The 26,852-nt window shown below is 37.4% G+C and overlaps 2 protein-coding genes across 2 annotated transcripts in view; one reads left to right on the top strand and one right to left on the bottom strand.

Moving 5' to 3' along the window:
- The window catches only part of CYTH3 (cytohesin 3), a 32,262-nt gene extending 19,276 nt beyond the window's left edge, over window positions 1-12,986 (top strand). The window contains exons 7-12 of the mRNA XM_036741433.1: window positions 959-1,107; window positions 1,378-1,489; window positions 7,891-7,967; window positions 8,099-8,170; window positions 8,320-8,474; window positions 8,767-12,986. Coding sequence (XP_036597328.1) covers window positions 959-1,107; window positions 1,378-1,489; window positions 7,891-7,967; window positions 8,099-8,170; window positions 8,320-8,474; window positions 8,767-8,839 — 638 coding nt within the window. The 3' untranslated portion in view covers window positions 8,840-12,986. The remainder of the gene's footprint in view (window positions 1-958; window positions 1,108-1,377; window positions 1,490-7,890; window positions 7,968-8,098; window positions 8,171-8,319; window positions 8,475-8,766) is intronic.
- A 967-nt stretch (window positions 12,987-13,953) lies between these two features.
- The window catches only part of USP42 (ubiquitin specific peptidase 42), a 58,741-nt gene continuing 45,842 nt past the window's right edge, over window positions 13,954-26,852 (bottom strand). Inside the window, exons 15-19 of the mRNA XM_036741432.1 lie at window positions 22,010-23,509; window positions 19,576-19,910; window positions 17,008-17,102; window positions 16,190-16,234; window positions 13,954-14,335 (exon numbers count right to left, since the gene is read on the bottom strand). Coding sequence (XP_036597327.1) covers window positions 16,196-16,234; window positions 17,008-17,102; window positions 19,576-19,910; window positions 22,010-23,509 — 1,969 coding nt within the window. The 3' untranslated portion in view covers window positions 13,954-14,335; window positions 16,190-16,195. The remainder of the gene's footprint in view (window positions 14,336-16,189; window positions 16,235-17,007; window positions 17,103-19,575; window positions 19,911-22,009; window positions 23,510-26,852) is intronic.

Raw genomic sequence — 26,852 nt, 5'->3', positions numbered from 1 at the left:
TTGGCCTTGGTTCAGGAACTCCTTGCCAGCCTACTATTGCCTCCATCCACTGCCATCCTTGGGGCCATATGGTTCCCTGAATGAACCATCAGATTGCATTGGCCTCTCTCCAAGGAACTGACTTCATGTCTATGTCTCTTCCCTGTCTTTCCTTTCAATAGTCCGTTTAATTGCTTGTGTAATCTCCTTTTAAAGTCTAGGCTCTGTTTGTATAAAATAGCCATGAATTTCAATCAGTACTAGAGAAAAGTCCTCATCAGTGGGATAGTAAGAACTTTACACTAAATCTAAGGACTTTGTACCTTATCCAGGAGTCACAAGAGGAGGGAAAATTTACCATGTTCTTCCTGCCTTTGGCTTTTCTGCTGCATACAATGCTACTCTGAATATAAGCTACCCCTGAAACTATTCCGCGTACCTAAAATGATATATCATTGAAAGGAAATAAAAAGTTAGACATACACTGAAAAATAGTACTAATTGTAGACCATCTTCCAGTTTTAGAGAATCCAGATTTGACCCGTGCTTTGGGGTAGGGATAAGGATGGTCTCTATAGATTCCTATTTACTTTTGAGCCAGGCAGAATATGGAACCTCGACTTCCAATCTTATATCCCACAAGATATGATGGGTTTGGCATGTGTCCAACTGAATTAGCCCTTCTAAATTGATTTTCCTAAGCCTCTTCAACATTCTGAGACCTTGTGCTCTTCTAATGGGCTGGGCCCAACAAAGAGAAGAAATCTGTAAAATCAGCATATTTGCAGGTACTGGTTGTCCTCTAGCCTTGCCAGCAAGAATGGTCTTTCTCATTTGAGCCACAACTAAGACTTGTAAAGGGTTTTATTCCTCTGGGAACCTAACTGCCTATGTGGACATGTAAAACTAGCTGCAAGCTTTTCCCCAGCCTTCCCCTGTAACTCAATGATCTCTCCGGTTTGCATTGGATTTGTTTCAGATACATGCTATGTGTTGTCTTTCGCAATCATCATGCTAAACACCAGCCTCCACAACCACAATGTGAGAGATAAACCAACAGTGGAGCGATTTATATCTATGAACCGAGGCATTAATGAGGGTGGGGATCTCCCTGAGGAATTATTGAGGGTAAGTTGTATTAGAATTGTGAAAACGATAGCTTAAAGTCAAATCTTCTCTATGTGTCGGTCTTACCTTTAAAAAAAAAAGTTCAACAGTACCAGTTTCCATTGTAATTGTTAATGTTCTGTTACTTAAAAAGCAAATTTAAGATGTGGTTAAGACAACTATCCTCAGTTTCTAACTATTCTTTATTTTGTATTCCATTTCCCTAAGGGCTAATAAAGAGGAGACTGTGTCTTTGATTTTTAATGAATTTGCCATTTTCCCCCCTTACAGAATTTATATGAAAGTATTAAAAATGAGCCATTTAAGATTCCGGAAGATGATGGAAATGACTTGACTCACACATTTTTTAATCCAGATAGAGAAGGCTGGCTATTGAAATTAGGTTGGTATGAGAATTGCTCATTCTGCCGCATTGCTTTTTGTGTTTAATCATAGGTTGCTGCCCCCCTTTAGCCCATTGCTGTAGTACTAATAGGAATTACTGCTAATTCAGCCCTGTTAAATGCCCCTAATCGAAAGGCAGTACCTTTTTTAAAAATGCAGTTCAGCCAAAATAATGCTCTTGATGGTTGTACTTCAGAGTTAGTAATCTCTCATTTGAATGGTGGCATGTCAGGATTGGGGCATCAGCAGAAAAGGGCATTTTAATCTCTGAAAGTCTCCATGGCAGAGAAATAACATACTAGGTTACATTGATCCATCCCAGAAAACTGTTAAGTAATTTTCTAGATAAAATTTCAACTCAGTTTTCTGTAGAAGAAGCAAATGCATTTAATCTCCAAATAGTTTTATGTGTGTGTCTTTATTTTCCCATATTATTTGTGACTTTCTCTTGGTTTGGTTTGGCTATGATTTCTTAATGAGTGGTTTAAATGTGCCTTCTTGTTTTCCTTCTGGCCTATGACTATCACCTTTCTGTTCTGTGACTGGCTGTCTCTGCTTATTCTGCATTTAGGAGGTACGTACCCAATGGCTTCCTGCTCTTCTTCAGTTGCTCATTTCTGCCTTGATTTTCCTTTCCCCTTTGTTGGCTTGTGTAAAGCTTTACTTTATGGCTGAGTAATTCACTTGATCTATACTTTCTCTGGACTTGCTTAGTAGTCCAACCTTGGAGATTCCTGTGCAAGTAGTCATTGGAGGAAACAAACCCAAGCAGGAGGCTTGTCAATAAAGTAATTCAGGTCTTTCTGAGTCATGGAACTGAAAGCCAAACTAGTTTCACCTTAGGGGAGTAAAGGGCCTCTAGTTTTACTATTTATTTACTAGTTTACTGTCTTCCACATTATATTAATGGTAAGCTGATTAGTTTAATAACCTTACTTTAGTCTGGCAGCTATGAGAGTAATTTTCTTAGCATATAAAATAATTATGTCCAAAATAATTTTGTTGACTTTTTTTTTTTACTTATGGGAAGATAAAATGTAGCTGTAGTTAAAAAACTTCCTGGGTTAAACTTTCCTTACTTTACAAAAAATGAAGGATTGAACTAGAAAATCTCGAAGGTCTTCCATTTTTTATACTAACATATTCGTCAGTTCCTAGTCACTTGGTCTCAGCTCCTTTTATCTGGAGTCATGCCTGATTTCTCAGATTGCTCTGATTTGGGGAACTGTGGCTGTTTCTCTTTCTTAAAAATCTATTATAAGACTGTTGAGGCTGAGGACAGGTTCTGATACTCCCTTTTTTTCAATATCTAGTTGATTTCATAGAAGGATAGGAACCAACGTGGTTGATAAGCTTAAAATTACCCCATATTTTAGGACCTTTTGGAAAACCTGTGGTTTATAAGGAAAGATGTAGCTTAAAATATTAAGAATTTCATTTACTAGCTGTGTGACCCTGGGCAAGTCACTTAATCCCAATTGCCTCGCCAAAAAAAAAAAAAAAAAAAAAGAATTACATTTAGGCCCCAGTACTGTCTAATGACCAGTAAAGACACAGTTTTTACAACTTGCTGTATGATTGAACTAGGAAAATTAGTCTGGAATTAGAAGAACTTCATGCCTTTGTAGAAGGATGAAGAATAGTGTGGCCTTAGGAAGGAGACTGGAGCCTAAATGTGAGCTTGATTGCTAACTAAATCCAGTCAGCAGAGGAGCATTCTTTTGGATTCTTTCTCATTCACTGATGTTAAGCCTTTCATAAGGTAGAATGGGAAAGGGTGTTTATCATGTTACTTTGTGTTTCTTGACCTGTGGAGCCTGTTACACCGGGGAATCCTATTCAGTCTTTATTTTTAGGAATTTAATATGGTACCAAAAGGTTTGCTTAATCCATCAATGCACATGCATTAGACAGGTACTGATGGACAGTGATATAGGACCAGAATTGAATAGGTGGAGGAGACTGGAATGGATCACATTTGGGATCTACCCAGTGCTTTCAATGATCCTATCGTGAACATTGTCACAAAAGCCAACATTCTCTTGGTGATACCATATGGCTGTGAATCATGGGATACATGGGGTCAGAATAACCACAAATGTAGATGATCCAAAGGGCAATGGAAACACATGTGGTGGTTTTAAGTAGGCTGTAGCATATTGCCAGTGATGATTTGTGCACAAGAAGTGACATAGAAGGAATTACCGAAGAAATATATGACCAGAAAAGGGATGGGAGGTAGATAATATAGCAAGAGAATGGACAGCCCAAATGTAGCACTGGTATTCATGAAATAATAGAAGAATCAAGAGCAGGTATTGAGTACGTTGGGTAAATCTTCAGTGGAGGATTTATGGAAAGACATACCCAACCATTGCACAGAGTGAGAGGGGTAGATTGGAGTCTGTGCCAGTGAAGGCATACTGGTAAGACCACAGATCCAATTCACATGTTTAAGCAGGTTCCTTACCATTCCAACTCTTGCCGCCTGTCTGGTTTTGATCGCCCTAGGGAATTCAGCAGTTATAACAATGGTAATGATTATATGAGTGAAAGATCTTTCTCTCCTTAAAGGGACCACAAGGCAACAAGTTTTCAGCCAAAAGTGATAACTGATAGACTTTTGTTATTATTTTTTTAAAGTACATGTAGCAATGGGTATTTTAACATAGGTAGAAAGACATAGTTCTTGCTATCAGAGTTTCCATTACAGGAAGATAAAAATATGGATCCACATAAAGCATTTCGTCAAATTTTTCCAGAGGGATTTGAGAAACTAAAACCAGAAATTTCTCTTTGTAAGCATAGTCAGTTATGCAGGAAATCACTTGCTTATTTCACAGATGTTACATTAGTTGGTTTCATCTTAAGGTCAAAATTAATTTTGAAGTAGGCGCCAAAGGTGGTTTTTTTTTAAACATGACTGCTTTTCTAGGATATGTGAGAAAATTTATGGAGAACTTGCCCTTCCATATTGTGTTGATATTTTGAAATGACTGTTAAATGAAAAATTTATAGTTAACAAACTTAAGGATTAATTGTGACCAAAACAGATACAGGAGGATTTCTGCTTGTGTGAGTGGAGCTAAAAGGAGTCAAGAAAGGGGTGTGTGGACATGTGACAAGTCTTAGGAGAAGGGAAAATTCTAAAGAGAAAATTTGTAATTCATTTTGTTTTGGTGTTTTGGGTTGTTGTTATGTGGTTGTTTGAGATCGAAGCTCCGTAACTTGCTCAGGCTAGAAGTACAGCAGCCCTCTCATGGGCCCAGTTCCACTACTGATCGATTGGCAAGGGAATTTTGTTCTGTTTCTGACCTGGGTTGTTTTTGACCTTCCTTAGGCATCCTGGTGGTCCCTTGCTTCCGGGTGCTCAGACTTAGTGCAGACGCCTGAGCAGCTTTAGCTTACAGCACCTCAGAGCTCCCAAGCTCAAGCGATCCAACAGCGGGAGACCATAGGAGTGCACCACAGCTCCAGAGAAGGGCATTAGCAATCAAAGATTCTTTGCCTCCTTTCTGGAGCCTGTTGTGGCTCCAAGGCAAAGATAGTGATGATGGTGGTGGTGATGCTGATAACAGTGACAATAGTAAAAGTAATAAATAGTAGCTAGCATTTATATAGCACCTACTATGTACATTTTACAATTATCTCATTTGATCCTCACAACTACCCCATTTTACAGATAAAGAAACTGAGGCAGACAGCAGTTAAGTGACTTCCCCAGGGTCACACAGCTCCTCAGCGTCTGAGGCTGGTTTTGGACTTATGTCTTTCTTACTCCCGGCCCAGCATTCTGTCCACTATGTTCAGTACGCTAGCCATCAGCTGCCTCGCCTCAGAGAACTGAGAGGAGGTTCACAAACTACAACTAAAGGAGCAGGAGTCACAGTAAGAAGTAAATAGATCTAAAGACCTTTCTAGGTACCATAACAGTGACATATGGAGATAGCTCTCCTGAAGTCTAAGGCTCTAGAGTTAATTACCTAGAATTAAACTCATTTGGTTTTCACTTCCTCTCTGTTGATCATCAGTCACTTCTGTTTGCTGTGGGCAAACTCTGCCTACCTCCATCCACCTGTAATTGGAAGGCACTAGAGAGATCTTCTAAAGCACTGAGTCTGCATCTCTCTTCTGCCTGCTTCCCTCTGGGGTGAGAGAGACAAAATTTAAAGAGCTTACACAGAGAGCACAAAACTTCAAATGTGGTATTGTTCCAGAGGCTATAGAATACCAAACTATTACTATCATTTATTCAAGATTTGTATTTGCAAGGGGCCGTGCGATTATTAATCCTTAATGTGAGGCTAATGGACTATGTCTCCACTCATATTTGAGAAAACAGGCAGAGGGAAGAGGCCATTTTTGCCAGTTTCATAGCAGGTCAGAGGCCAAGACAGGATTCAAATCACTAACCTCTCCCTCTTACACCACTCTGTTTTAGGCTGGAGCCTTGGCTCCATCTTTTCAATGGCATGAAGCAGGGGCTCATTGGACCAGAATATTAGATAGTGACTGGCTGCTGTTGGGACACTCTAGACTTGATCAATCAAGGAAGTGGAAATAATAGATGATTTTGAGTGAATTGCTTACTGGTAGTTTGTGAGGCAAGGTAGAAAAGATATGATAGGCTGGGCAATAAATACTTGAGGCAGGATAGAAGTATCAATGGAAACCTCTCTTCACCCTCCTATCTCTAGAGTTATTTTAGGTCTCTCTGCTTGGTCAGTGATCAAGTAGGATTAATCCAGGCTGAAATTCAGGGATAATCAGAGATGACTTTTTCCTCATCTAGAACCTTGGGCTTTTTTCAGACTTAAAATTTTTTCTGTTCATCTCTCTTTCACCTTTTAAAAGATGCCTTTTATGGGGTAGAACTGCACAGATAAGCCAAACCAGTTCTGTCTAGTTTAACTGTCCTAGCACAGGAGAATAAACTCCCTTTTTATGGAGTACACCAACTTCAAGCCACCAAATCATCCCCATATGGTGCAGAGACCAAGAGCGGAGCCAGGCCTGAGTCTTCATCTGCCTTTCCACATCCTTACTTGTGCCCTTCTTTTAATGCCCTTTCCCCCAGCCAGCATTTTCTCTTTCATTCCATCTCCCCTGTCTCTGTTTCAACATCTCAACACTTGCTTCTGCTTGCTTCTTGACCATGTACCTCACCAACTCAGATTCATACATTAAAGCCATAGTCACCATGCAATGATTTGTGGCTTAAGCCACTAAAAGGATACTGCCAGTCTTAAATAACTATTCCTTCCACCAAAACATGCATGTCAGAAGCAGTGGGATAAAGAGGTGGAGACACCCTGACTCCACTCCTTTGCAGATATGGGATGGCCACAGGTGTGGAACATTGTATATATTTTCAGACTTTTTTGGATGTATTGCTTGGTTTTTTTCCTTTTTTTTCTTTAAAAATATCTTTTGCAATATGGGATGGTTCTCTTAGAGGGGGGAAGGAATACTGGGAGAAATTCTGGCAATATAAAAATAAAAGATACCAATAAAAATGTATTTTAAAAAAAGAAGTGGGGACTAATTTGGCCATATCTTCATTATGTAGAGTAAAAGAGGTTTGGTGGTTTTTTTAATTGAAAAAAACTTGATAAGTGAAATCAACAGATAAATTATATCCAATTGTTTATATACTGAGATTTAAGTAAATGATTTGTTAAGTCTGATAATTCTGGGTAAGGGGACAATTATTTTTTAAAATTTATTCAGTTTTATCTTCAGGCCCACATTCTCTCCCTCCTGCCTTCTCTCTGCCACTCCCACTGAGAAAACAAGAAAAAACCTATTACAAACATGTATAGTCAAGCAAAACAAATTGGTCGTGTCCCCCAAAAAAAAAGGTCTCAACCTGCATGTTGAGTTACAGGGATAATTTTTAATGAACTATGCCAGTTTTGCTTAAAGTATTTAGTAATGAGATAACCACTCTGATAATAAAATTTAGAAAATATTCAAGATGAGTATGACAGTTATTTCAATGTGAGAAAATGAAACCAAATCATGAAGATGGGATTTTTCCTGGAAAAAGATTTTTAAAAATTGTAAAGGATTATCCACCTCAGCCTCAGACAGGGCAGAAATGAAAAACAATGGCTAAGACTTGAGAAGGATCCACTTTTTCATGAGTCTCTACCAATGGCAGAGATCTGTTTGCTCTGAAACATGACTCATGGTGGGGCCTTAGCTCCTCAGGCACCAATGTTTCTTTTTAGTATTTTTCTTACTGTTAGACACCAAGACAGAGGAGAAGGTGAGATCCATCTGGTAGCATTTCTTAAGGTCAGTAACACTGATGAGGTTCCAGTACCAAGTGGGTTTTAGAAGCTAATGTTCCATTTGCGTGGTGGGCTGGACTCAGCCAACTCTTTGTTTTTATAGGTGGGAGAGTGAAAACCTGGAAGAGACGGTGGTTCATTCTGACAGATAATTGCCTCTATTACTTTGAATACACAACAGTGAGTATGGTGTGAAGGTTGTTGAATTCTCTTTCCAAGAGTTAGCAGTAGACCTTTCCATCACACTCCACTTTGAATCTGATCCCCATAGTGATTTCAGATGACTAAGAAAATGCTCTTGTGTCTTGTAGGATAAAGAGCCCAGAGGAATTATCCCTTTGGAAAATCTTAGCATAAGAGAAGTAGAAGATCCCCGGAAACCTGTAAGACATCTCTTGTGGAAATTCTACTTTTAATGAACTAAATAATAAACCAGCAAACTAGATAAGCTTTGAAGCAAGCTCTCAGCATATTCAGATCCTGTGATTTATGAAGGTATCTTTTTCTCCCTTTATCTTATCTTTTTACCCAGAACTGTTTTGAGCTTTATAACCCGAGCCACAAAGGACAGGTCATAAAAGCCTGTAAGACAGAGGCTGATGGCAGAGTGGTGGAAGGCAACCATGTCGTGTACAGAATATCTGCTCCAACCCCAGAAGAGAAGGAAGAGTGGATCAAATCAATCAAGTGAGTGATGGGCTTAAAATAAAAACCACAAGGTTTTCAGAAGGTTCTTCCTCCTCCATTTTCTGACACAAGTGTTTTAGGGAGTATGGACTGGAAAGTAGAACAGTTGTCATCATGTTCGATACCAGAAACAGCCTTGGTGGGCTTATATGTAGACTTCTCAAGAAGTCCATTCAAGTTTTTAAAAACTGATTTTCTTCTAGGCCAACCTCCTATGGTAATGGGAAAGTAAAGGGACTTTGTCAAACCACAACTGACCTGATAGATTTTTTTTCTTCTTTCCCTTCACCAGAGCAAGTATCAGCAGAGATCCCTTTTATGATATGCTGGCAACAAGGAAGAGAAGAATTGCCAATAAAAAATAGCATTCTGCTGTTTGGGCAGTGATTCACCCAAGTTCCCTATTAAGGAGAGCACGAAAACAAGAATATAAACAGGTAAAAGTAAAAAAAAAAAACCTAAGGAAAAAACAGATCAAAAAACATTCCCACCTCTACCATTGGAGTACAGATGATGCAGGAAACCTTCTGCAAGATACTCACCAGGAGACAAGTACTTTAAATAGAATACTGAAGACGACTTCCCAAGGATGAATGTATGGGAATTTAATTAACAGAAGACATGGAAGCCTTATGTATGCTTTGGATTTTCAGTAACCTGGAGAAAATAATCAGGCTGATAAACATGAAATATTTATCCCTTCCTGTTTATTGAGCACATCGCCCAGGATGGGAGATGTTAGAAAATACTGTTCTTATGATTTTTAGCCAGTATGAATTCTTTGTAATAACAGCCATCAAAACTGGTGTACACAGTAGGATCCAGAACTTGTTTTCTCTATGTGAAGACCTTCTTCATACCAGTTGTACAACACATGACCATTAGTGGTAATGCAAATCATTCCAAATTCAATTGTTTGATAAAAAAAGCCACCACTTTTTTATTTAGAACTTTTTTCCTCTGATATATAGAAATATAGCTTTTATATACCTTTTTATATTCTGAAATTATAATGAAATAAACTTTTTCTTTCTAACAATAGTATTTTTAGAATGGCAGCTATAAATTTAATTTAACTCCTGGGCACAAGTACAATGTGCACTGAAAATATGCAGTTCCCAAAGGTAAGGGCTTTGGAAAAGAAAAAAAAAAAACCAGTTTAAATGGTAGCTATAAACAACTGAGGTAGTGTCAAGTCTATGCTTACTGCTGCCATTGAGACAGAATTGGATGAGGTATAAGATAAGAGGCAGTATTATCCTTTTATTGAGATACTTAATTTGACAAGGACTAGAATCCTGTGGGGATAGTTAGGTACATGGAACATAGAGAGGTATCCAGGAATCTTATAAAAATTTTTAGTATTTTATGGGGGGAAAGTCTTCCTTAATAGTGTCTGAATCTTTCAGATGACAAAAGAATTATTTGGCTTTAATTTGCCCCAGGAATTAAGCATTAAAATAGTAGTAAACATAGAAGTGAGATAGAAAAGGGAACTTTTCCCTTTTAAACTTAGCAGAGAAGGTGCCTTAAACTTTTATGTGGAATTTTTTTTTGCCCCCAAGTGTTTTCTAAAAAAACCAATTTATCATTGTTAAGGATATCTGTTCTGGGGTGTTGATTCTGTAATTGCTGATTCTCAGAAGACGGAAATCCTCCAAATAAAAAAATGTTACACATGTATCTGACTGGCCATAGGGAGCATGTTCTCTCTGCTATCTGCACTACAAAATCTTATGGTGAAACAGAGTATTGCTTTTATTCCATGACCTTATAAGGACATGACCAAATTCCTTAATAGAATGAACTACAAATAATTTGTGAACCCTCTTTCCTCTTGGAACACACCTTTAGGCATGTTTTGAGATACTTAATATTCCATCATATGAGGAACAAATCAAACTGTGGGGCAAGTACATAATTTCAAAGTATAAATACATCGTTTTAGGTTTTCTTAATTGCATGGCACTGAGGTTTGTTTATTTTAAACAGTTCAAATTACAAATCCATCAGCTATGTTAATGGAAGTTTGCAAGTTTCTTAATACGGGGAGTTTTTAGAGCACTTAATACTCAGCCTCATAATATAGCACAGATGATAGTCGCAGAAACATATTAGAGGCAATGGGGTGGATGTTTGTGGTGTAGGTATATTTTAGCCTGGAATCACAAAGAAAATATAAAACTACCAAAGCCTAAGAAATGCAAAATAAACTACACGGCTACAGCGGTTCCAAGTTTAGGATTGGGCCAGTTAATAAATTTCTTTTCTAATCCAATTTTATTTATTTCCATAATTACATACATTTAGATGTGGGACATATTGTTCTCCTTAGAAGTCCCTCTATGAATATGACTGTCGATTTAGTATTAGATGATGACGCTCTTCTTGGTGTTATCTCCTCTTTCACAAATGAAAGTTAGAAACCAGGTATCTTCTCTAACCAGAAAATTCATTAAATTTGTCTCACCTGCTCAAGCTATGTGATACAGGCACAGCATGAGGATACAGAATATGTAGTGGTTTTAATTACTTCCTACTGCAAAGTCTAAGTCAGGGAAAACCTCAAATTCCACTTTTTATGCCTTTGTTAAACTCAAAATGGTGGAAGCAGTTATTTAGGTAATCTAGATTTTAGTGATGCTAAGACTTGGTGATTGTGTGGGGGCACTGATCTAGGCCATTAAAAGGTAGAGATACAATATGGAACACCTGAAATCACAATTGCTACTCATTTCTCAAATTGATTTTTTCCTGGGCATAGCACATTTTAAAGTTTGGTTTTGAGAAGGGCAGTGGTACCTACCTCAGATATCCCTCATTAACATACATGCAACTTTGGGTTTCAGCTTTCCATGGCATACACCAGACCAAATGTTGCTAATGAAGATGGATTATAGAAACACTAATCAGCCTAGGATTGGGCGATCTTATCCACAACAGCAGTCTGTTTAATGGTTCATTTTACGAAAACCATGAGCACTTAATTTTCCATGTTTTCTTTCTCCTTACTTCTTAGAACTATTCTTTTAAATAAGTCCTTGGTGCAGGGGTGGGCAGGTATCTTTCTGGTTTTGACCTCACAACCATGTTGGTAAAGGAAGCATGAAGGAAATGCCTTATGAAAGCACATGTGTTCTTTTGCCATAGTAGTTTGTAAAAGAACTTTACCTATGTGGATGTTTACATGGGAAATTATAGCAATTTGTATAACTTAAATTATGTTGTGATAGCAAAAAAGTAGCAGACTTTTCTGCATTAAAAAAATCAAACAGTAGTTAGCTTATTTCTCTCCTTCACCCCACTTGGCTTTTGGAGTGTGGGCAACAAGATCGTGTTGTACTTAGAATTTTTTAATTTGCCACCAAAGGTATTCTGTTGTTTTAAATTAATTTTAAACATTGTGACAGTATTAGCAGGGATGGAAATGAGGCCAACATTTCCACTAAGCCATCACTTAGGCTTCTCAAGGAGCAAAGCACCTCAGTGTCTGCAGGGGAAAAGTAGCTGGAACCCTGGGCCAGATAAGGTATTGTTCACAGGAGGATGAGGACTCCCCTGCGCTCCTCCCCTACCCCCACCCCACTTCCCCCAGCACTTGGAGCTCTTTTTCTAGGCTCTGGCGGAGAGACCATGTAAAACAAAACAGCCTCTTCCCCTGTGAGGTGCCATAACTATTTTTTTTTTGCCTGAGCCCAGGAAAGCAGTGAAGTTATTTTCCCTGTCCCCTCCATCCCCAGATTCAATCTTCCTCCTCTCCCAGTTGCTTTCAGGGCTTGCACTTTGCCCCAACTTCTGGCCAAAGACTGAAAACTTTCTTCAGGGACAATGAGGAGGGTGGGATAGTGTACACAGCCAGGGACACTGACTCTAGGTAAGCTGCTTCTGTTGCAGTTCTTGTCCCTGTGATCTCCTCCCCCAACCAAGTTTGGCTGTGCTTATAAACAGATTTCAACCCAGGGAACAGTGTAATTCAGAAAGCTTTTCTCTTAAGCTCAGCTGGACTGACTGCAGTGCAAAGTAACCTAGCTCTTTAGGCAAGCCAGCTCTCCTCAAAGGTCACAAACTTTTTTGAGCAGTTTAACATGTGTGGTACCAAACTGGGTCAAAATAGAAGTTATTTATAGATGGAGCAGCATTTCATGCTTCATATAAAGCAATGCATATTTTTAAAGTTATACATGCATATATCTAAATAGATATGCTTGCTGAGAAGTTAGGTCTGTTGTAGACCAGAAGCTACAGTTATAATTTGTGAATTATCAGTTTCTTATATTTTCTTGGAAAACATTTCTATTTACAATTAAATATAAAGTTAATATGTAAATAATGTACAGATATATATTGAATTTTGAAGTGTTTGTTACTCAGTGTACAACCACAATTTGCATGAAGAAACATTCTGTGTCTATTCATAATATTTTGCTGTAAAGTGGATAGGATTGTTGTATGGCTGTAAAACCCTACTGCAAATATTGTGTTCACTTAAAATAAAAGTAAAAAGTATTGTTACACAAGTGTCTAAGATCTGATTCTTTAGATGCAAAAGCAAGATGTAAGTCCATTGGAAAACCCTTTAATCATTACTTGCACTGCAGCTGGCTTTCCTTTCCTAAGTCTCTCCAACTGCAGGTCCAGCCCTGATAGAGCAAATTAGCCTTCCCCTTCCAAAAAAAGATATTCTCAAATCACCCGCTTGTTTACTTAAAACAGTGCAACTAGGAAGGAGTTAAGTTCGCATAAGCAAAGCTAGAAGAGCTAAAATAAAACACAAACAAGCTGTTTTGACTTTGCTGTATTTTATATACTATATAAATTTTACATGCTATGTATTTACAGTGGGGCAAGTGCTTTTATAATCTTTAAAAAAACAAAGATCAAACTTTAGACATCTCTGAACAACACAGACTGTATAAACCATACAGATTATTCAGATATAAACTGTATTAAATACAGTTTTCCCCACTCCATCTCCTGATGCAGGACCAGTGAATTATAAGTATATCACAGTTTGATAGCATTTCCATATTAAAAATAAAATCACAGTATGAATTTGTCTGTAACTAGAAACTTTAAGGGACCAAACTGACAACTCAGACTCCAATATTGTATAGTCAAGACAAGTGACTGTATAAAAAAGTGTTATGTAATAAAAACATACTGTAGGCTTTACAAATAAAGTTTGGGTTATACATTCATAATGTAAATGCTCATCATAACTGGTAAATTGATTGGTGTGTTTCCACAAAGTTCAGAAACAGAACTTGTCTATAAAATACATCTTCAAATCTTGAATACAACTAAAATGTGAAGCAAATTAGTTTCTAGTATCAGACATCACAGAAAACAGAGAGCTCTCTCTCAAAATTCTAGGTAAGAGCTTGTGAATCTTTAAATAAGTCTTTAAATTAAATATACACAGTTTTTTTCTTCTTTTTTTTTTCTTCCCTTCCCACTTCCCTCCCACCCCCTCCTTTTTTAAATAATTCCATGGTTTCCTGGCTTGGTCTTGCACCAGATGTCTAACTTGGAGTAACATTACATGAAATACAAGTAATCAACCTGAGTCTGTAATTAAGCAGCATTTGAGATGTTCTATTCCAGGGCATTATTTTCAATGTGATTATATACACGGTATTTTACAACGGTCAGCAGTTGTAGAAAGTTTTCATCCATTTGGATTAAGGGTAATTAAGAAAAAGTCTCAAGGTAAAAATTAAAAAAAAGTTCTTCCATGGTAAAATCCTGTACAGTATTTACTGAAGAAGCACCACTTATGGATTTGAACAGTTAATCATTTTCTATATTTATAAATATAATTTAAGCTGTGTTGGGGATGGCTTCAGTTGAACACTCTGAATCTGAAAGACAAGATATACTGTAGATATTAGTCATTCCAAAGACAGGAAGTTTTAGAAACAAAGAGCTTAGTTGGCTTAGCGTCAGCTCTCTCTTCTTAATACTAATGACTTATTCATGTAGTTTTTAAATTAGAAAGATCCCAAAAGACTTGGAGGAAGCTTCCCTCATTGAAATACTTCACCCTTCTTATCTGTGATGATAAAACACATGCCAAAGTTTTAGACAAAGAAAATGGGTGATCTGAATGGCACAACAATAAAAACATTAGGGGGGCAATCCATGCTCTCCCTACTTAAAGGCAAGGACTGGCAAATGTCTGCTGTCCTTTTGAACAAGTAGGAACAATACCACTTCCCTGTTATATCTGTGCTGCTCCAACTTTTGTAGGAGACCCATGCACTTTTACTTCCATTCAAGAGCCACCCTAAACTCAATTCCCAAAACCAGGAACAGCTTTACACACATAATCCAATTTTATCCTCATGATATCCCTGTGGGAAAAGATACATTATTATCCTTATTCTATAGATAAGTAAGCTGAGGTTTAGAGGGTAAACTTTCTAAGGGCAGGAAGTGTTTTTTGCCTCTTTTTGTATCCCCAGCACTTAGCAGAGCACCTGGCACATAGTAGGTGCTTAATAAATGTTTTTTTTATTATTTGATTTTATGATGGAGACTTCTCTAAGGTTACATAGATAAGTAAAAGGTAGAGGTGGAATTTATCCCTAGTCCAAAGTCCAGTACTCTATCCATTATGCCTCTCTGTGTTGTGAAATTTTTTGAGGCATCTTTCAAATATCTCAAAAGAAGAGATAATACATAAAAACTAGTGTTTATGGATCTTTTTGCTTAAAAAATACCCTAACTCCCCCCTGGATCAGTATTTGAAGTTTAATTCCCTAGTTAAGTTTAGATGTTTCTTTTTTTAGTCTAAATGTCAACTTCTAAGTGGGTCATTGTCATGCGTGTTGATGAACTGCCTAGAATTCTAACATTACTAATGCTTCTTCTGGAAGAAAAGGGGACCAAAAAAACCTCATTTTAAAATGTACTTAAATTCCAAAAGAACTCTTTGCTGACTATCATTCTATCCATCTGGCAGATGTGGGTAAAATTCATTTTCATCTTTTATATCATCATCTCATTAGTTCACAGTTTAAATTTTGGTTGATATAATCTCTGTCATCCTGGGAAACGGAAGTACCACCTTCTCATCCCTACACTAAAATCAAAATCAAAATCAGAGTCGAAGATCTGAACCCAAAACTGAGCTCTGCTGCCATCCAGTGCTTCTAGAAGACCTAACAGCTATCCTGGGGATGGGGGTGGGGAGTGGAATGTGAGATGCAACTTCCCAGTCTCTGGCTGGGAAGTGCTAACCTAGAAGCGTTCGACTTCTACAAGGATGCTGCCCATGTGTCGGTCAAGTGATCCGGTTCTCTGAGGGACAGTTTTCTTCTGTGACTGTCAGTGTCCAATTCGCGAAAACTCAGTGGAGAATAAAGGCATGAACTAATTTCTAGTCATTGCCTTTTTCTGGCCTCAAAAGATTTAGTAACCTTGTAAAATGGCTGAAGTTCTCTGCCAGTTTTACGCAGCTGAAAAAGCAGCCCCCTCAGACCTGATTTTTGATAGCCCATCTGTATCATCTACCTTCTCTAGGGTCATAGTCATAACATAACAACACACATAATCAAGTAATGTATATATGAATAAAATCGATACCACCACCTGAGCTACCTGTCATTTTTAGAGTCACAATGAAATAACTCCAACTACTGCCTTCCTTGTTAAGGTTCTATCCTTATTAATTTAAAGATAAATAGCCATATACAAATATGAAAACAGCTTACCGGTAACTAGTGTATTTTTTCTTTTGAGGATGAGTTTTCATTCACCTAGGAAAAAGTAGGGGGTAGGAAACATTTTTATAATTTGGTTTTATGAAGTCTTAGTCACCCATGCTACACATTTATGTGCAGTGATAACATTTTCAATCAACCACCTAGCTTAATGTTAGCTGCAGTAAATAAACCCTTTAATATTTTAAACAAGTAGTTACTGACAATCAGTAATCTATTTTATAAAACAATTCATTTATTTCCTCTTTCAAAAAAACCACAAAGACTAAAAATCAGAATTTTTGCTTGATAGTTTAGTGGCTTTGGAACCAAAATTTGATTGCCCCCAAGGAAGAAATCAAGCACAGAATACACATTTAAAATAAACAAATGGCAATAAATTGTAATAGTACAGATCCCAGGTCAAAAGTCATTCATCAGAGAATCAGTTTAATGTACTCAGAGAATGATTCAAAGGAGAAAGGTAAAAATGGTCCATGTACCAGGATGAAGGGCTTAAAAAGTATGAAAGACAGATAATGAGAAACAGAAGGTCCATCCTCAGCACAAAGAAAAAGCTTTGTCACTGCAAGGCCAAATTGGCACCCCTTCCATTTCCAAGTCTGGACAGGACCAGGAAAGGGGCACTGGTGTCTCAGTCTGAGTTCCTACCTTAAAGCTCTTGGTTACAAACCAATCACCAGTTGCAATAAGATTAAGGATAACTTAAGATTAACAGTTTAGAAGAATGCAAAGAAATTTCTTTTAAAATGCTCTGATCCATGCTACTAAATAAGAAACAAAATATTTGTGTTAGTATTTCAACATACTTTCCATCTAGATTCATCTGTACTTGTAGAACTGTCATCCAACTGTTTACTGGAAACCTTCTGACTGTAGTCCTTATGAGAGGGGAGGTCTTTAGCTGAAACATGAACATTTTTACATTGCTGTAGAATTGCTGTAAGTCAGCGACACGATAAGCAGATGAACAAACTCATCTCCCTGTTTCCTGTTCAATACTGGCATACTAAATTGTGAGCAAGAAAGGAATCAAATGAGTTCCCTGATCACTAACATTTTACATTTTAATATAAACTCAACAATTAGTTTGTTTTTTAAAGAAAAAAATCTGCTTCAGCCTTCATTTTTCAGCTAGAGATTTTGATCTGCCATATGCTCTCCATAAACTTCTCTGTAATAATCCTCTTGAATATTGCCAAGCACCTTCCCAGGAGAAGTTACAGTGAATTTCCTGTATATTATGTACTGGTCCTCTGTAAATGTAACGGGTTTTTGTTTGTTTGGGTTTTTGTTACCACTCCTTGTATTGTATTACTCAGTCATCAAATCTTCCTAACTGGACTGCTAATCCTCCTCTTTGAGAACAGGGAAATATGTCTTCTATTTATTTTGTAACAGTCCCCTTCCCCCCAGCTTTCCCTCTCCCTCCACCCCCCGCCCAGCACACAAAGCACACAGTAGAGTAACATATCATCCATCTGTAGCACAGCTGAAAACAGAAAGAAAGCAAAAAAGCTCTTGAGCAGCCAAAATAGATATCACAAAGTTCATGCATCTTGCTCATGGAGAGGTACCTCAGGCCCACCCTTGAGCCTATTTATTGTCAAATTACATATACTGAAATTCTAACAAGCTTCGTTATATGGTTTCTAAGCCACCACAGAATAGAAGCAGCAACTTAAAGGGGGTAAAGTGGGTGTTACAGGTAGACATATTGACAATATTGAAAAGTGGGAGCTAATAGCATGGGAAAAAGGAAAAAATATAACAAGCAGATACAGTAAATCAAAAAGCACAGCAATCTGGGCCCATTAATATAGCAGCAAATAACCCTATACACCTCAATAGGCCCTGGTGGCATCACTGGAACACACCACGGTATAATTAATTGATGTTCCTGATGATAAACTGTTGTCACCAAGAAAATGGTTTAAACACTGGTTACTATGCTTTGGTAGCAGTGACAGAATTGGCTTTCAAGCCAGGAAGATCTGGGTTCAAGTTATGCCTCTGACTCACGCCGGCTGAGTGGCCCTGAGCAAGTGCCATTAACCTTCAAAGGCTCCAGGTGACTCTAAAGACCATATGCTGTTGCAGAGCAGGTGCCAACCAGCTTTGGTGGAGCAAGCTTCCACCTGAAGGATTCTCTACACCAATGAAGTCACAGATCTAATTCCTACCCTTATACTCTGTTTAAGGTTGCAAGGAAGCATTAATTAATATACTTCTGAATGGGAGTTCTTCACCTTTTTGTGGGTCACGGACCCCTAGGGCAGTCTATTGATGCCTCTGGATACCTTCTCAGAATAATTTTTTAAAATTCATAAATGAAGGAAATGATAAGTTTCGGATAAAAATTAATGAAAATAAAGATGTAATTTTTCCTATCAAAGGTCACAGAGCCCCAGAAATCTATAAACCCCAGGTTAAGAACTCCTACTCTAGAAAAACTTTTATAAAATATGACTAAAATTTTGAAAGTCTTTGGGGTCTTCAGACCTTCAACTATCTGGAAATATCTTTTATTGAGAATTATTCAATCCCTGAAGGTTTTGTATAGAGGAGGTTTTGCTACACACAGATTTTCAATAAATGCTGCTTGTTTAGGAATGAAAAGTAACCATACACAGCATGTATTATATTGTACAGCTCAGCAACAAACAGGTTAAAATCACAAAAGAAGAATCTCTTCCATGGAAAACAAATTTAGTGTGGCAAAAAGGCCAGAGAGATAAACTAGGCCATTCTAACAATGGGCACTATTATATGGTATAAGACCTAACTGATTAAGGAACTGGAGGCCATAATTCTTGGTTCAAACCCCAAAGCAGCAATCTACCAAAGATATAAAGTCCAAAGAGTAACAGGTACAACAGTAGTTCCAGTAATCAGGAAGAAAAAAACCATACAGAACACTGATCACAGGCTTAAAGCAATTTTTCAAAGGCCAATAGCATTGTCAAATCATTCTGTCTTCTCCCTCTCTACCCACCCCCCTTTTCCCGCATGACTTTGTTGAACACACATGCTCACATGACAGCTATACACAGGTATTACTATAGTGATGTGCTCCTTTACAGCTAAGTTATACTCTAAGGAAACGTTGCTCCAAAGAACTCTGTTTTATTTCAGTGGTTATTCATTTAACACTATGGCTGTAGCACCAGGAATTGTTAAAGAAAGCGCAGGAATGACTGGAGAAGGGGAAAAGATTTCAAACAGCCCACATTATTAAAAGTAACTATTAGTTTTTCTAGATCTATGAAATGTCAAGTCATACAGATACCTAACACGAGCACTTTCTAAACAGCTATAGACTTTTCTTTAATTTAAAATAAAATTCTTCATTCTTAACTCCTAATGTTTCCCCTTACCCTGGCCATACTCAGCTGGGTGATATTTATGATCCTGGCTTTCCATTCTTAAGTGTTTGGTTTTCTCAGGGTGATCATCATCTTCCTCATGAAAACGTTTATTAGATTTCTGGTAGTCCTCAGATGGCAAGCCATCTTTGATGGGAGATTTGTCCTTTTTCTCCCAGGTTTTGTTATCAGTCTCAGAACAGGAAGCCTTGAGTACATGAAGATCTGAATGTTCAATATAGTCCTCTGATTTTTTTGCATGTTTCTTCTTTTTCTTCTTCTTCTTTTTGTGTTTGCGAAGGTCAGCTTTGGAGTTGGCTACAGAAAGATCCAAATCCTGATGATGCCTGCAGGAATTAAAAGCCAGAGTGAAAAAAAATCACTTCAAAAGAACATGGTGTATTGAGAGTGCTATAGCTTATTAGGGACACTAGCTGAATGCAGTGGGTAGAATTCTGATTGCATTAAGTGTGCTTGCGTAATGATAATATAGGAGCTAATTGGGATAGATAAGGTGGTCTGCTAGGCACACCAAATGCACCTACCAAAAATCATATTCTCTTTATCGTTGGTTGCTATGTTATATGCATAACAAAATCCACTCTACCAAAGGTTTTGATGCTTTTCCCCGAACTAATGGTTACAGAAGACAGGACTGAAGGCTGCTTTGCCCCAGTGCTTCAGGTATATACACAGGCACTATTACTTTCTTTAACACTACCATGTTCTTCCATCTATCTGCCATTATTTATAATTATCTTTTATAAGGTTTCAAGTTTAAAAGAGAATGTTAAGTCAAAAACGAAGCAACTCTTTCACTCTCTCATCCATTTAACAAAATGCATCAAAAGATCATTTTACACATTCAAGAACTGTACACAACCAATGAGCTACTTTTTTTAAAGCCTCACATTCCTCAATTAGAGGTCTCAAATTGAGAGAGGAAAAAAATTAAACCAAAGGCCAAGGAAACAAATCACATCTTAGATCACAGTTTTGAACCACTAAACAAATGTCAAAGATACATTATGTGCCTTCCAAAAAAAGAATGTGTTTGCTAACAATGCAGGGTCCAAGACTTCTGTCCTACATTACTAAATATTCAATTTTTGGATAGATTTGAAGAAAAGAAAAATAGGAACCTTTGGGAAAGAAAATATTCACTTAACATACCCACACCTGAAGAATAAGGACTTCAATGCTATCATTCCAGTTTCTATATAAAAGTTACAATTTTTCAAAATAACCACACATTTACTTCAGTGGAGTTGTAGAAAATCAACTAAATCAAATAGCCTATGAGATTTCTGGAAGGTGTTTCAGCCTTCTCCAAAAAAGATGGCAATATTGTTTGAAAAAATAAGGTTGTCAAGTTCAAAGATTATCACCTCAAATTTGGTTTTGTATAGTTTTAAAAGTTTGGAATTCCATGAAAACATACAAACATCAAATTTATTTGAATATGGAGGATTCTTTCACTTTTTGTTAGGTCAGAAGAGGATGACTAACCCCAAACTAATTAATGAACTTCGTTTAAGGAAAACTCATAGAAATGCAAATTAAAACAACTCTGACGTACCACTCATACCCATCAGATTGGCTAACATGACAAAACAAGAAAATGATAAATGTTGGAGAAGATGTGGGAAAATTGGAACACTAATGCATTGTTGGTAGAGTTGTGAACTGATCCAACCATTCTGGAGAACAATTTGTAACAATGCCCAGAGGGCTATAAAACTGTGCGTACCCTTTGATCCAGCAATACCACTACTGTATCCCAAAGAGATCACAAAAAGGGAAAAATGACCCATATGTACAAACATATTTATAGCAGATCTTTTTGTGGTGGCAAAGAATTGGAATTTGAAGGGATTCCCATCAACTGGGGAATGGCTAAACAAGTTGTGGTATATGAATGTAATGGAATATATTGTTCCATAAGAAATGTGAGCAGAAAGACTTCAGAAAAACCTGAAAAGACTTACGTGAACTGATGCTGAATGAAGTGAGCAGAAAGAGGAAAACACTGTACACAGTAACAGCAATATTGTGCAGTGACTGACTTTGTTAGACTTAGCTTTTCTGAGCAAAGTAATGACCTACGATCATCCCAAAAGACTCATGATGGAAAATGCTATCCACATCCAGAGAAAGCACTATGGAGTCTGAATGCAGACTGAAGCATACTATTTTCTCTTTCTTTTGTTTCTTCTTTCTCATGGTTTCTCTCTTTTGTTCTGATTCTTCTTTCACAACACGACTAATGTGGAAACATGTTTAATATGATCATACATGTATATCCTATGTCGGATTGCATGCCATCTTGGGTGGAGAGAAGGGAGGGAGGGAAATTTTAAATTCAAAATCTTACAAAAGCTAATATTAAAAACAAAAAATAAATTAAAAAGAAGGAAAAAGAAAATTCATACTACTATATACTTACTTGCAACTTCGAGCTCTGTGTTTGTCTTTGGATTTCTTTTTCTTTTTTGATTTTTTGTGCTTCTTTACTTTCTGCTCTTCTAATGGCTCATTTTGCAAGGGTTTGGGGATTTTCTTTTCTAAGTCACTATCATCATTTTCTATGCTATCATATTTCCTTTTCCTCATTTTTACAATTTCATGCTCATGAAACTGACTACAAAGATTTGAAGTGTTTTCTTCAAGTGCAATTTTGTCATGAGAATATTTTTCAGGATGTTGAGGAAGAGATGAACAATGGGACAGGTCTACTTTATTACTGTTTGAGTGATGCCTTTCTTTCTCTTTAGGTGCTGGCTCATGAACCCATTTGCTCTTATAATAGTCCTTGTGTGATCTACTATTGTACTGACTTGCTTTGTCATATTCTCGATCACTGTGAGATGGCTTCCACTCTCTACCATCCCTTGAATAAGAATAATGATCACTGTAGTATCTATATTTGTCCCATCTTCTCATTCCTTCTGGATAATATTTCTCCCGACTCCAAGACTGCTCACTTTTAGAATGATAATATCTACTCCTTTCCTGATCAGATTTTCCTCTACTTCTGTCCCAATAATGGTTATGTTTTCCTAAGGATCTACTGTCAGGGCTGCTGCTTTCATTATGAAAAGGTTTATATTTGCTTCCATTACAGTGTTCCGATTTGTGACGGCCCTTTTTGGTCCTCTCTTTGCTATAGGAGACCCTTTTTTTGTAATAATAGTTCTCTGTTTTGCTCCTGTTTTGCTTTGTTCGTTCTCCACTGGAAGAATGATCTCTTCGGTTATGGTGATGCCCTTTGTCCACTTTTCTGGGGCTACCACCTTTTTCCTTAACTGGAGAATTACTTTGAACTTTTTGTCTAACTTTATTTTCTTCACATCGTTCACTATTACTTTGTTCAGTGCTCCCTTTTGAATAATGATGATTCTCTACAATTTTGTCTAACTGGGTAGCAGATAGTTCATTAGTAGACATGTCTATACTTTTAGAAAGGTCCTTTGTTTCTTTGCATTTTTCAGTACTAATAAATACTAAGAGTTTATTACTATCACATTCAGTGTCAAAATTATTTGAAGGAGTTTGGCTCAATTTTTCCACTGCGTCCCCTGATGCAGAGTTCAGTGAATTCTCCTTTACTGTTCCCTTTATTTCTTGGGGTAGTATGAGCTTTTCATCTGTGAAATTCCCAGGATCACACTGTTTGGGAAACTGATCATCTCCGATGGCCTTCTTGTTAGTGTTACAATGACTAATGATATTGGGAATAGAGTCTTCTGGTTTTGCTATAATACTTTCAGGAATTTCTTCTTTGGTAGCAATGACATTAGGATCTGAGGGTGGAAAGGTATTCTTTATTTTGCAGCTAAGACTTGAAGTAACTTTATCTAGTTGTTCATAGGAAGCTGAACTGTTGCTACCAATCACAAGTTCTGTACCATGTTCTTCTTCAGGTGGTTTCTCATTTCCAGTTGAACTACGCCAAAACAAAAAAAGAAAAAGGGAAGGAAAAAAAGAAAATTAGTTTGAAATGAAATTTCCATAGACTCAAACACGAACAAACACATTCAAAAAACATGGGTATGTTTATGTTAGTTTTTAACTAAAAACTGTTTGTGCCCTTAGGAAAAAAACTACTTTAAAATATCTATCTATGAAATATATTACAGTAAAATATGCTTAAACTCAATATAAGGGCCATCATCTTTAGTTACTTCAAGACTTTAGTACACAACATTCTATTGAGTCCCACCCCAGTTTTTGCTACAGCAAATTCAAGAATTCCACTATTCCCAAATATCCTTTATTTCTACTCAAATTATATTCAACTTGTTAAATTCTGCTTACCAAAAAGGATCAAGTGGCCTGAGGTACAAATATTTTCCCACTTTCCCTAATATTCTAGGGCCTGTGATTTTTACCAGAATTTCAGACATAAAGTTCTCTCAATTAACAATAGCTTATACTTCAATGGGTCTGCAATCTCATTAATTTGGGTACTCCTAACAGGATAAATTGTAAACCCTCAATACCTTCTCTTCCGGTATAAGTCTCATCTCTGAACTCCCTTAAATTTTTATAATGGCCTTGAGACCTTCCTTTTTATTTCTTGACATCATATAAATACAAAATTATCATGTGGCCTATTATCTTGTCCATGTGGGTAGTTATCCTTCACATTTTGTTTCATCTTTAAATTTCATTTTTTTAATTAACAAAAAGCAGAAAACCAGAACCAAAACCCTTGTAACAAATATGTATAGTCTAGGAAAATAAATTCCTGCTTTGGCCATGTCCAAAAAAGGTCTCAATCTGAACATTGAATCTATCACTTCCCTCTCTGGAGGTGAATTGTGTTCTTTGTCTTCTGTCCTCTGGAGTTCTGGTTGATCAGAGTTTCTGAAGACTTCCAAATTTGTTTGTTTTTACAATGTTGTTGAGGCACAAAGTGTTCTGGTTCTGCTCAACTCTGCATTTGTATACCTAATCTTCCCAGGATCCTCTAAAACTACTGCTTTCATCATTTCTTAGAGCAGAACAGCATTTCTTTATATTCATAAACCATAGTTTGTTTAGTCAATCCCTAATTGATAGGCACCCCTTTAGTTTCCAGTTCTTTACCATTGCCAGAACAACTATGGGTATTTTTGTATATAATAAACACCATCTGCATAGTCCTTACTATGTGCTAAGCACTTTTGAGTCTCACAACTCTGGGAGGTAGGTGCTATTATTATCCTCATTTTACAATGAGGAAACTGAGGCAAAGGTTAAGTGACTTGCTCAGGGTCACACAGGTGAGTGTTTGAGGCCAGATCTGAACTCATGTCTTACTGATTTGAGGCCCAGGACTCTGTACTGTACCACCAAGCTCTTCCCAACAGACCCTCTTCCTCTTTCTTTATCTCTCTGGGGTACAGGCCTAGTAGCGGCATTGCAGGGTCAAAGAGCATATGTAGTTCAGTGACTATGGAAGCAAAGTTTCAAACTATTTTTCAGAGTGATCAGACCAATCCATAGTTGCACCTTAATGGGCCAGGCTTCTCACAGCACCTACAACATTAGTCATTTTCTTTCTTGTTAACTTTGCCAATCTGAGGCGCAAGAGAAGGAACTTCAGGGTGGCTTTAATTTGTATCTATCTAAGTAGCGATTTGGAGCATTTTTCATATAGCTATTGTTTGCTTGGATTTCTTCCTTAGAAAACCATCTATTTATATCCTCTAATCATGTATCAACTGAGGGAATAGCTCTGAGTCTTACGGATTCGAATCAGTTCCTTATATGCCTTAGAAATGAGATCCTTGTTCACTACTGATTAGAGAAATGCAAATCAAAACAACTCTTAGATACCACATCTCTCCTGTCAGATTGGCTAAAATAACAAAACAGGAAAATGATAAATGCTGTAAAGGATGTGGGGAAATTGGAACATTGTTGCATTGCTGGTGGAGTTGTGAGCTGATCCAGCCATTTTGGAGAGCAGTTTGGAACTATGCCCAAAGGGCTATAGATATGTTCATACCCTTTGACCCAGCAATACCACTTCTAGGGTTGTATCCCAAAGACATCACACAAGCGGGAAAAGGACCCATATGTACAAGGATATTTATAGCAGCTCTTTTTGTGGTAGCCAAGAATTGGAAATCAAAGGGATGCCCATCAATTGGGGAATGGCTGAACAAGCTGTGGTATATGAAGGTGATGGAATACTATTGTGCCATAAGAAACGGGGATGATGCAGACTTCGTAACAACCTGGAAAAACCTACACGACATAATGCTGAGTGAGCGGAGCAGAGCCAGGAGAACGTTGTGCACAGCCACAGATATAGGGATTCCATGAGGACCAACCCTGACATACTGCGCTCTTCTCAGCAACCTAAGGTGCAAGGACAACTCCAGGGGACTCACGAAAGAGAATGCTATCTTCATCCAGAGAAAGAACTGTGAAGTTTGAATACAGATCGAGGTACACTACATGCTTGCCTTTTTTGCTTCTCTTTTGTTTTTGTTTTTGGGTTGTTTTTTTTTTGGTTCTGTTTCTTCTTTCTCATGATTCATTCCATTGATCATAATTCTTTTCCACAACTTGACTAGTGCATAAATTAATTCAATGCGAAGTTATACATGATAGTTATATGAGATTCCATGCCATCTTGGGGAGGGAGGGGAGAAAATCTGGAACTCAAACTATGTAGAACCGTGTGTGGTAAACTAAAAATTAAAAAAAAAAAGTGAAGGAAAAAAAAAAAAGGAATGAGATCCTTGTAAGAGAAACTTGCTGTAGGATTTGTCCCTTTACTTCTCTGCTTCTCTTCTAATTTTAGCTGCATTGGTCCTATTTGTACAAAGACTTTAAAAAAACTTCATGCAATCAAAACTGCTCATTTTCTCTTCCACGATCCTTCCTGTGTCTTGTTTGGTCTTCCCTAACAAACAGATCTGACAAGTATTTCTTCTTTGCCTTCTGTATTGTCACCCTTTATGTTATGTGACCAGCCCCCTTCTCAGATGACATCTTTTATACACTTCTCTTGCACAATTCTTCACTGATAATGGGTTGTTTATTCATATCCACCATACACACATGCACACACACACACACACACACACTTGCCCATTACCCTTTGGATTATATGCAACTTTAATTTTTCTGAAACTGAAATGTTTCTTGTCTAGAAGCCATAGAGTACCACGAGAAGTATATTATTGGTTTGCTTGGTTTTTTTAAAGCTGAACCTTTGTTTCATGGAGAAGCTTGGATTCATTAAAAGCACTCCACATTTTCCAAATATATATATATTCCATACACACACA

The sequence above is a fragment of the Trichosurus vulpecula genome, chromosome 1 (assembly GCF_011100635.1).
Source record: "Trichosurus vulpecula isolate mTriVul1 chromosome 1, mTriVul1.pri, whole genome shotgun sequence".
Classification (NCBI taxonomy): domain Eukaryota; kingdom Metazoa; phylum Chordata; class Mammalia; order Diprotodontia; family Phalangeridae; genus Trichosurus; species Trichosurus vulpecula.
Note: the sequence above shows the minus strand (reverse complement) of the source record. Positions and strands in the feature narration are given on the sequence as shown.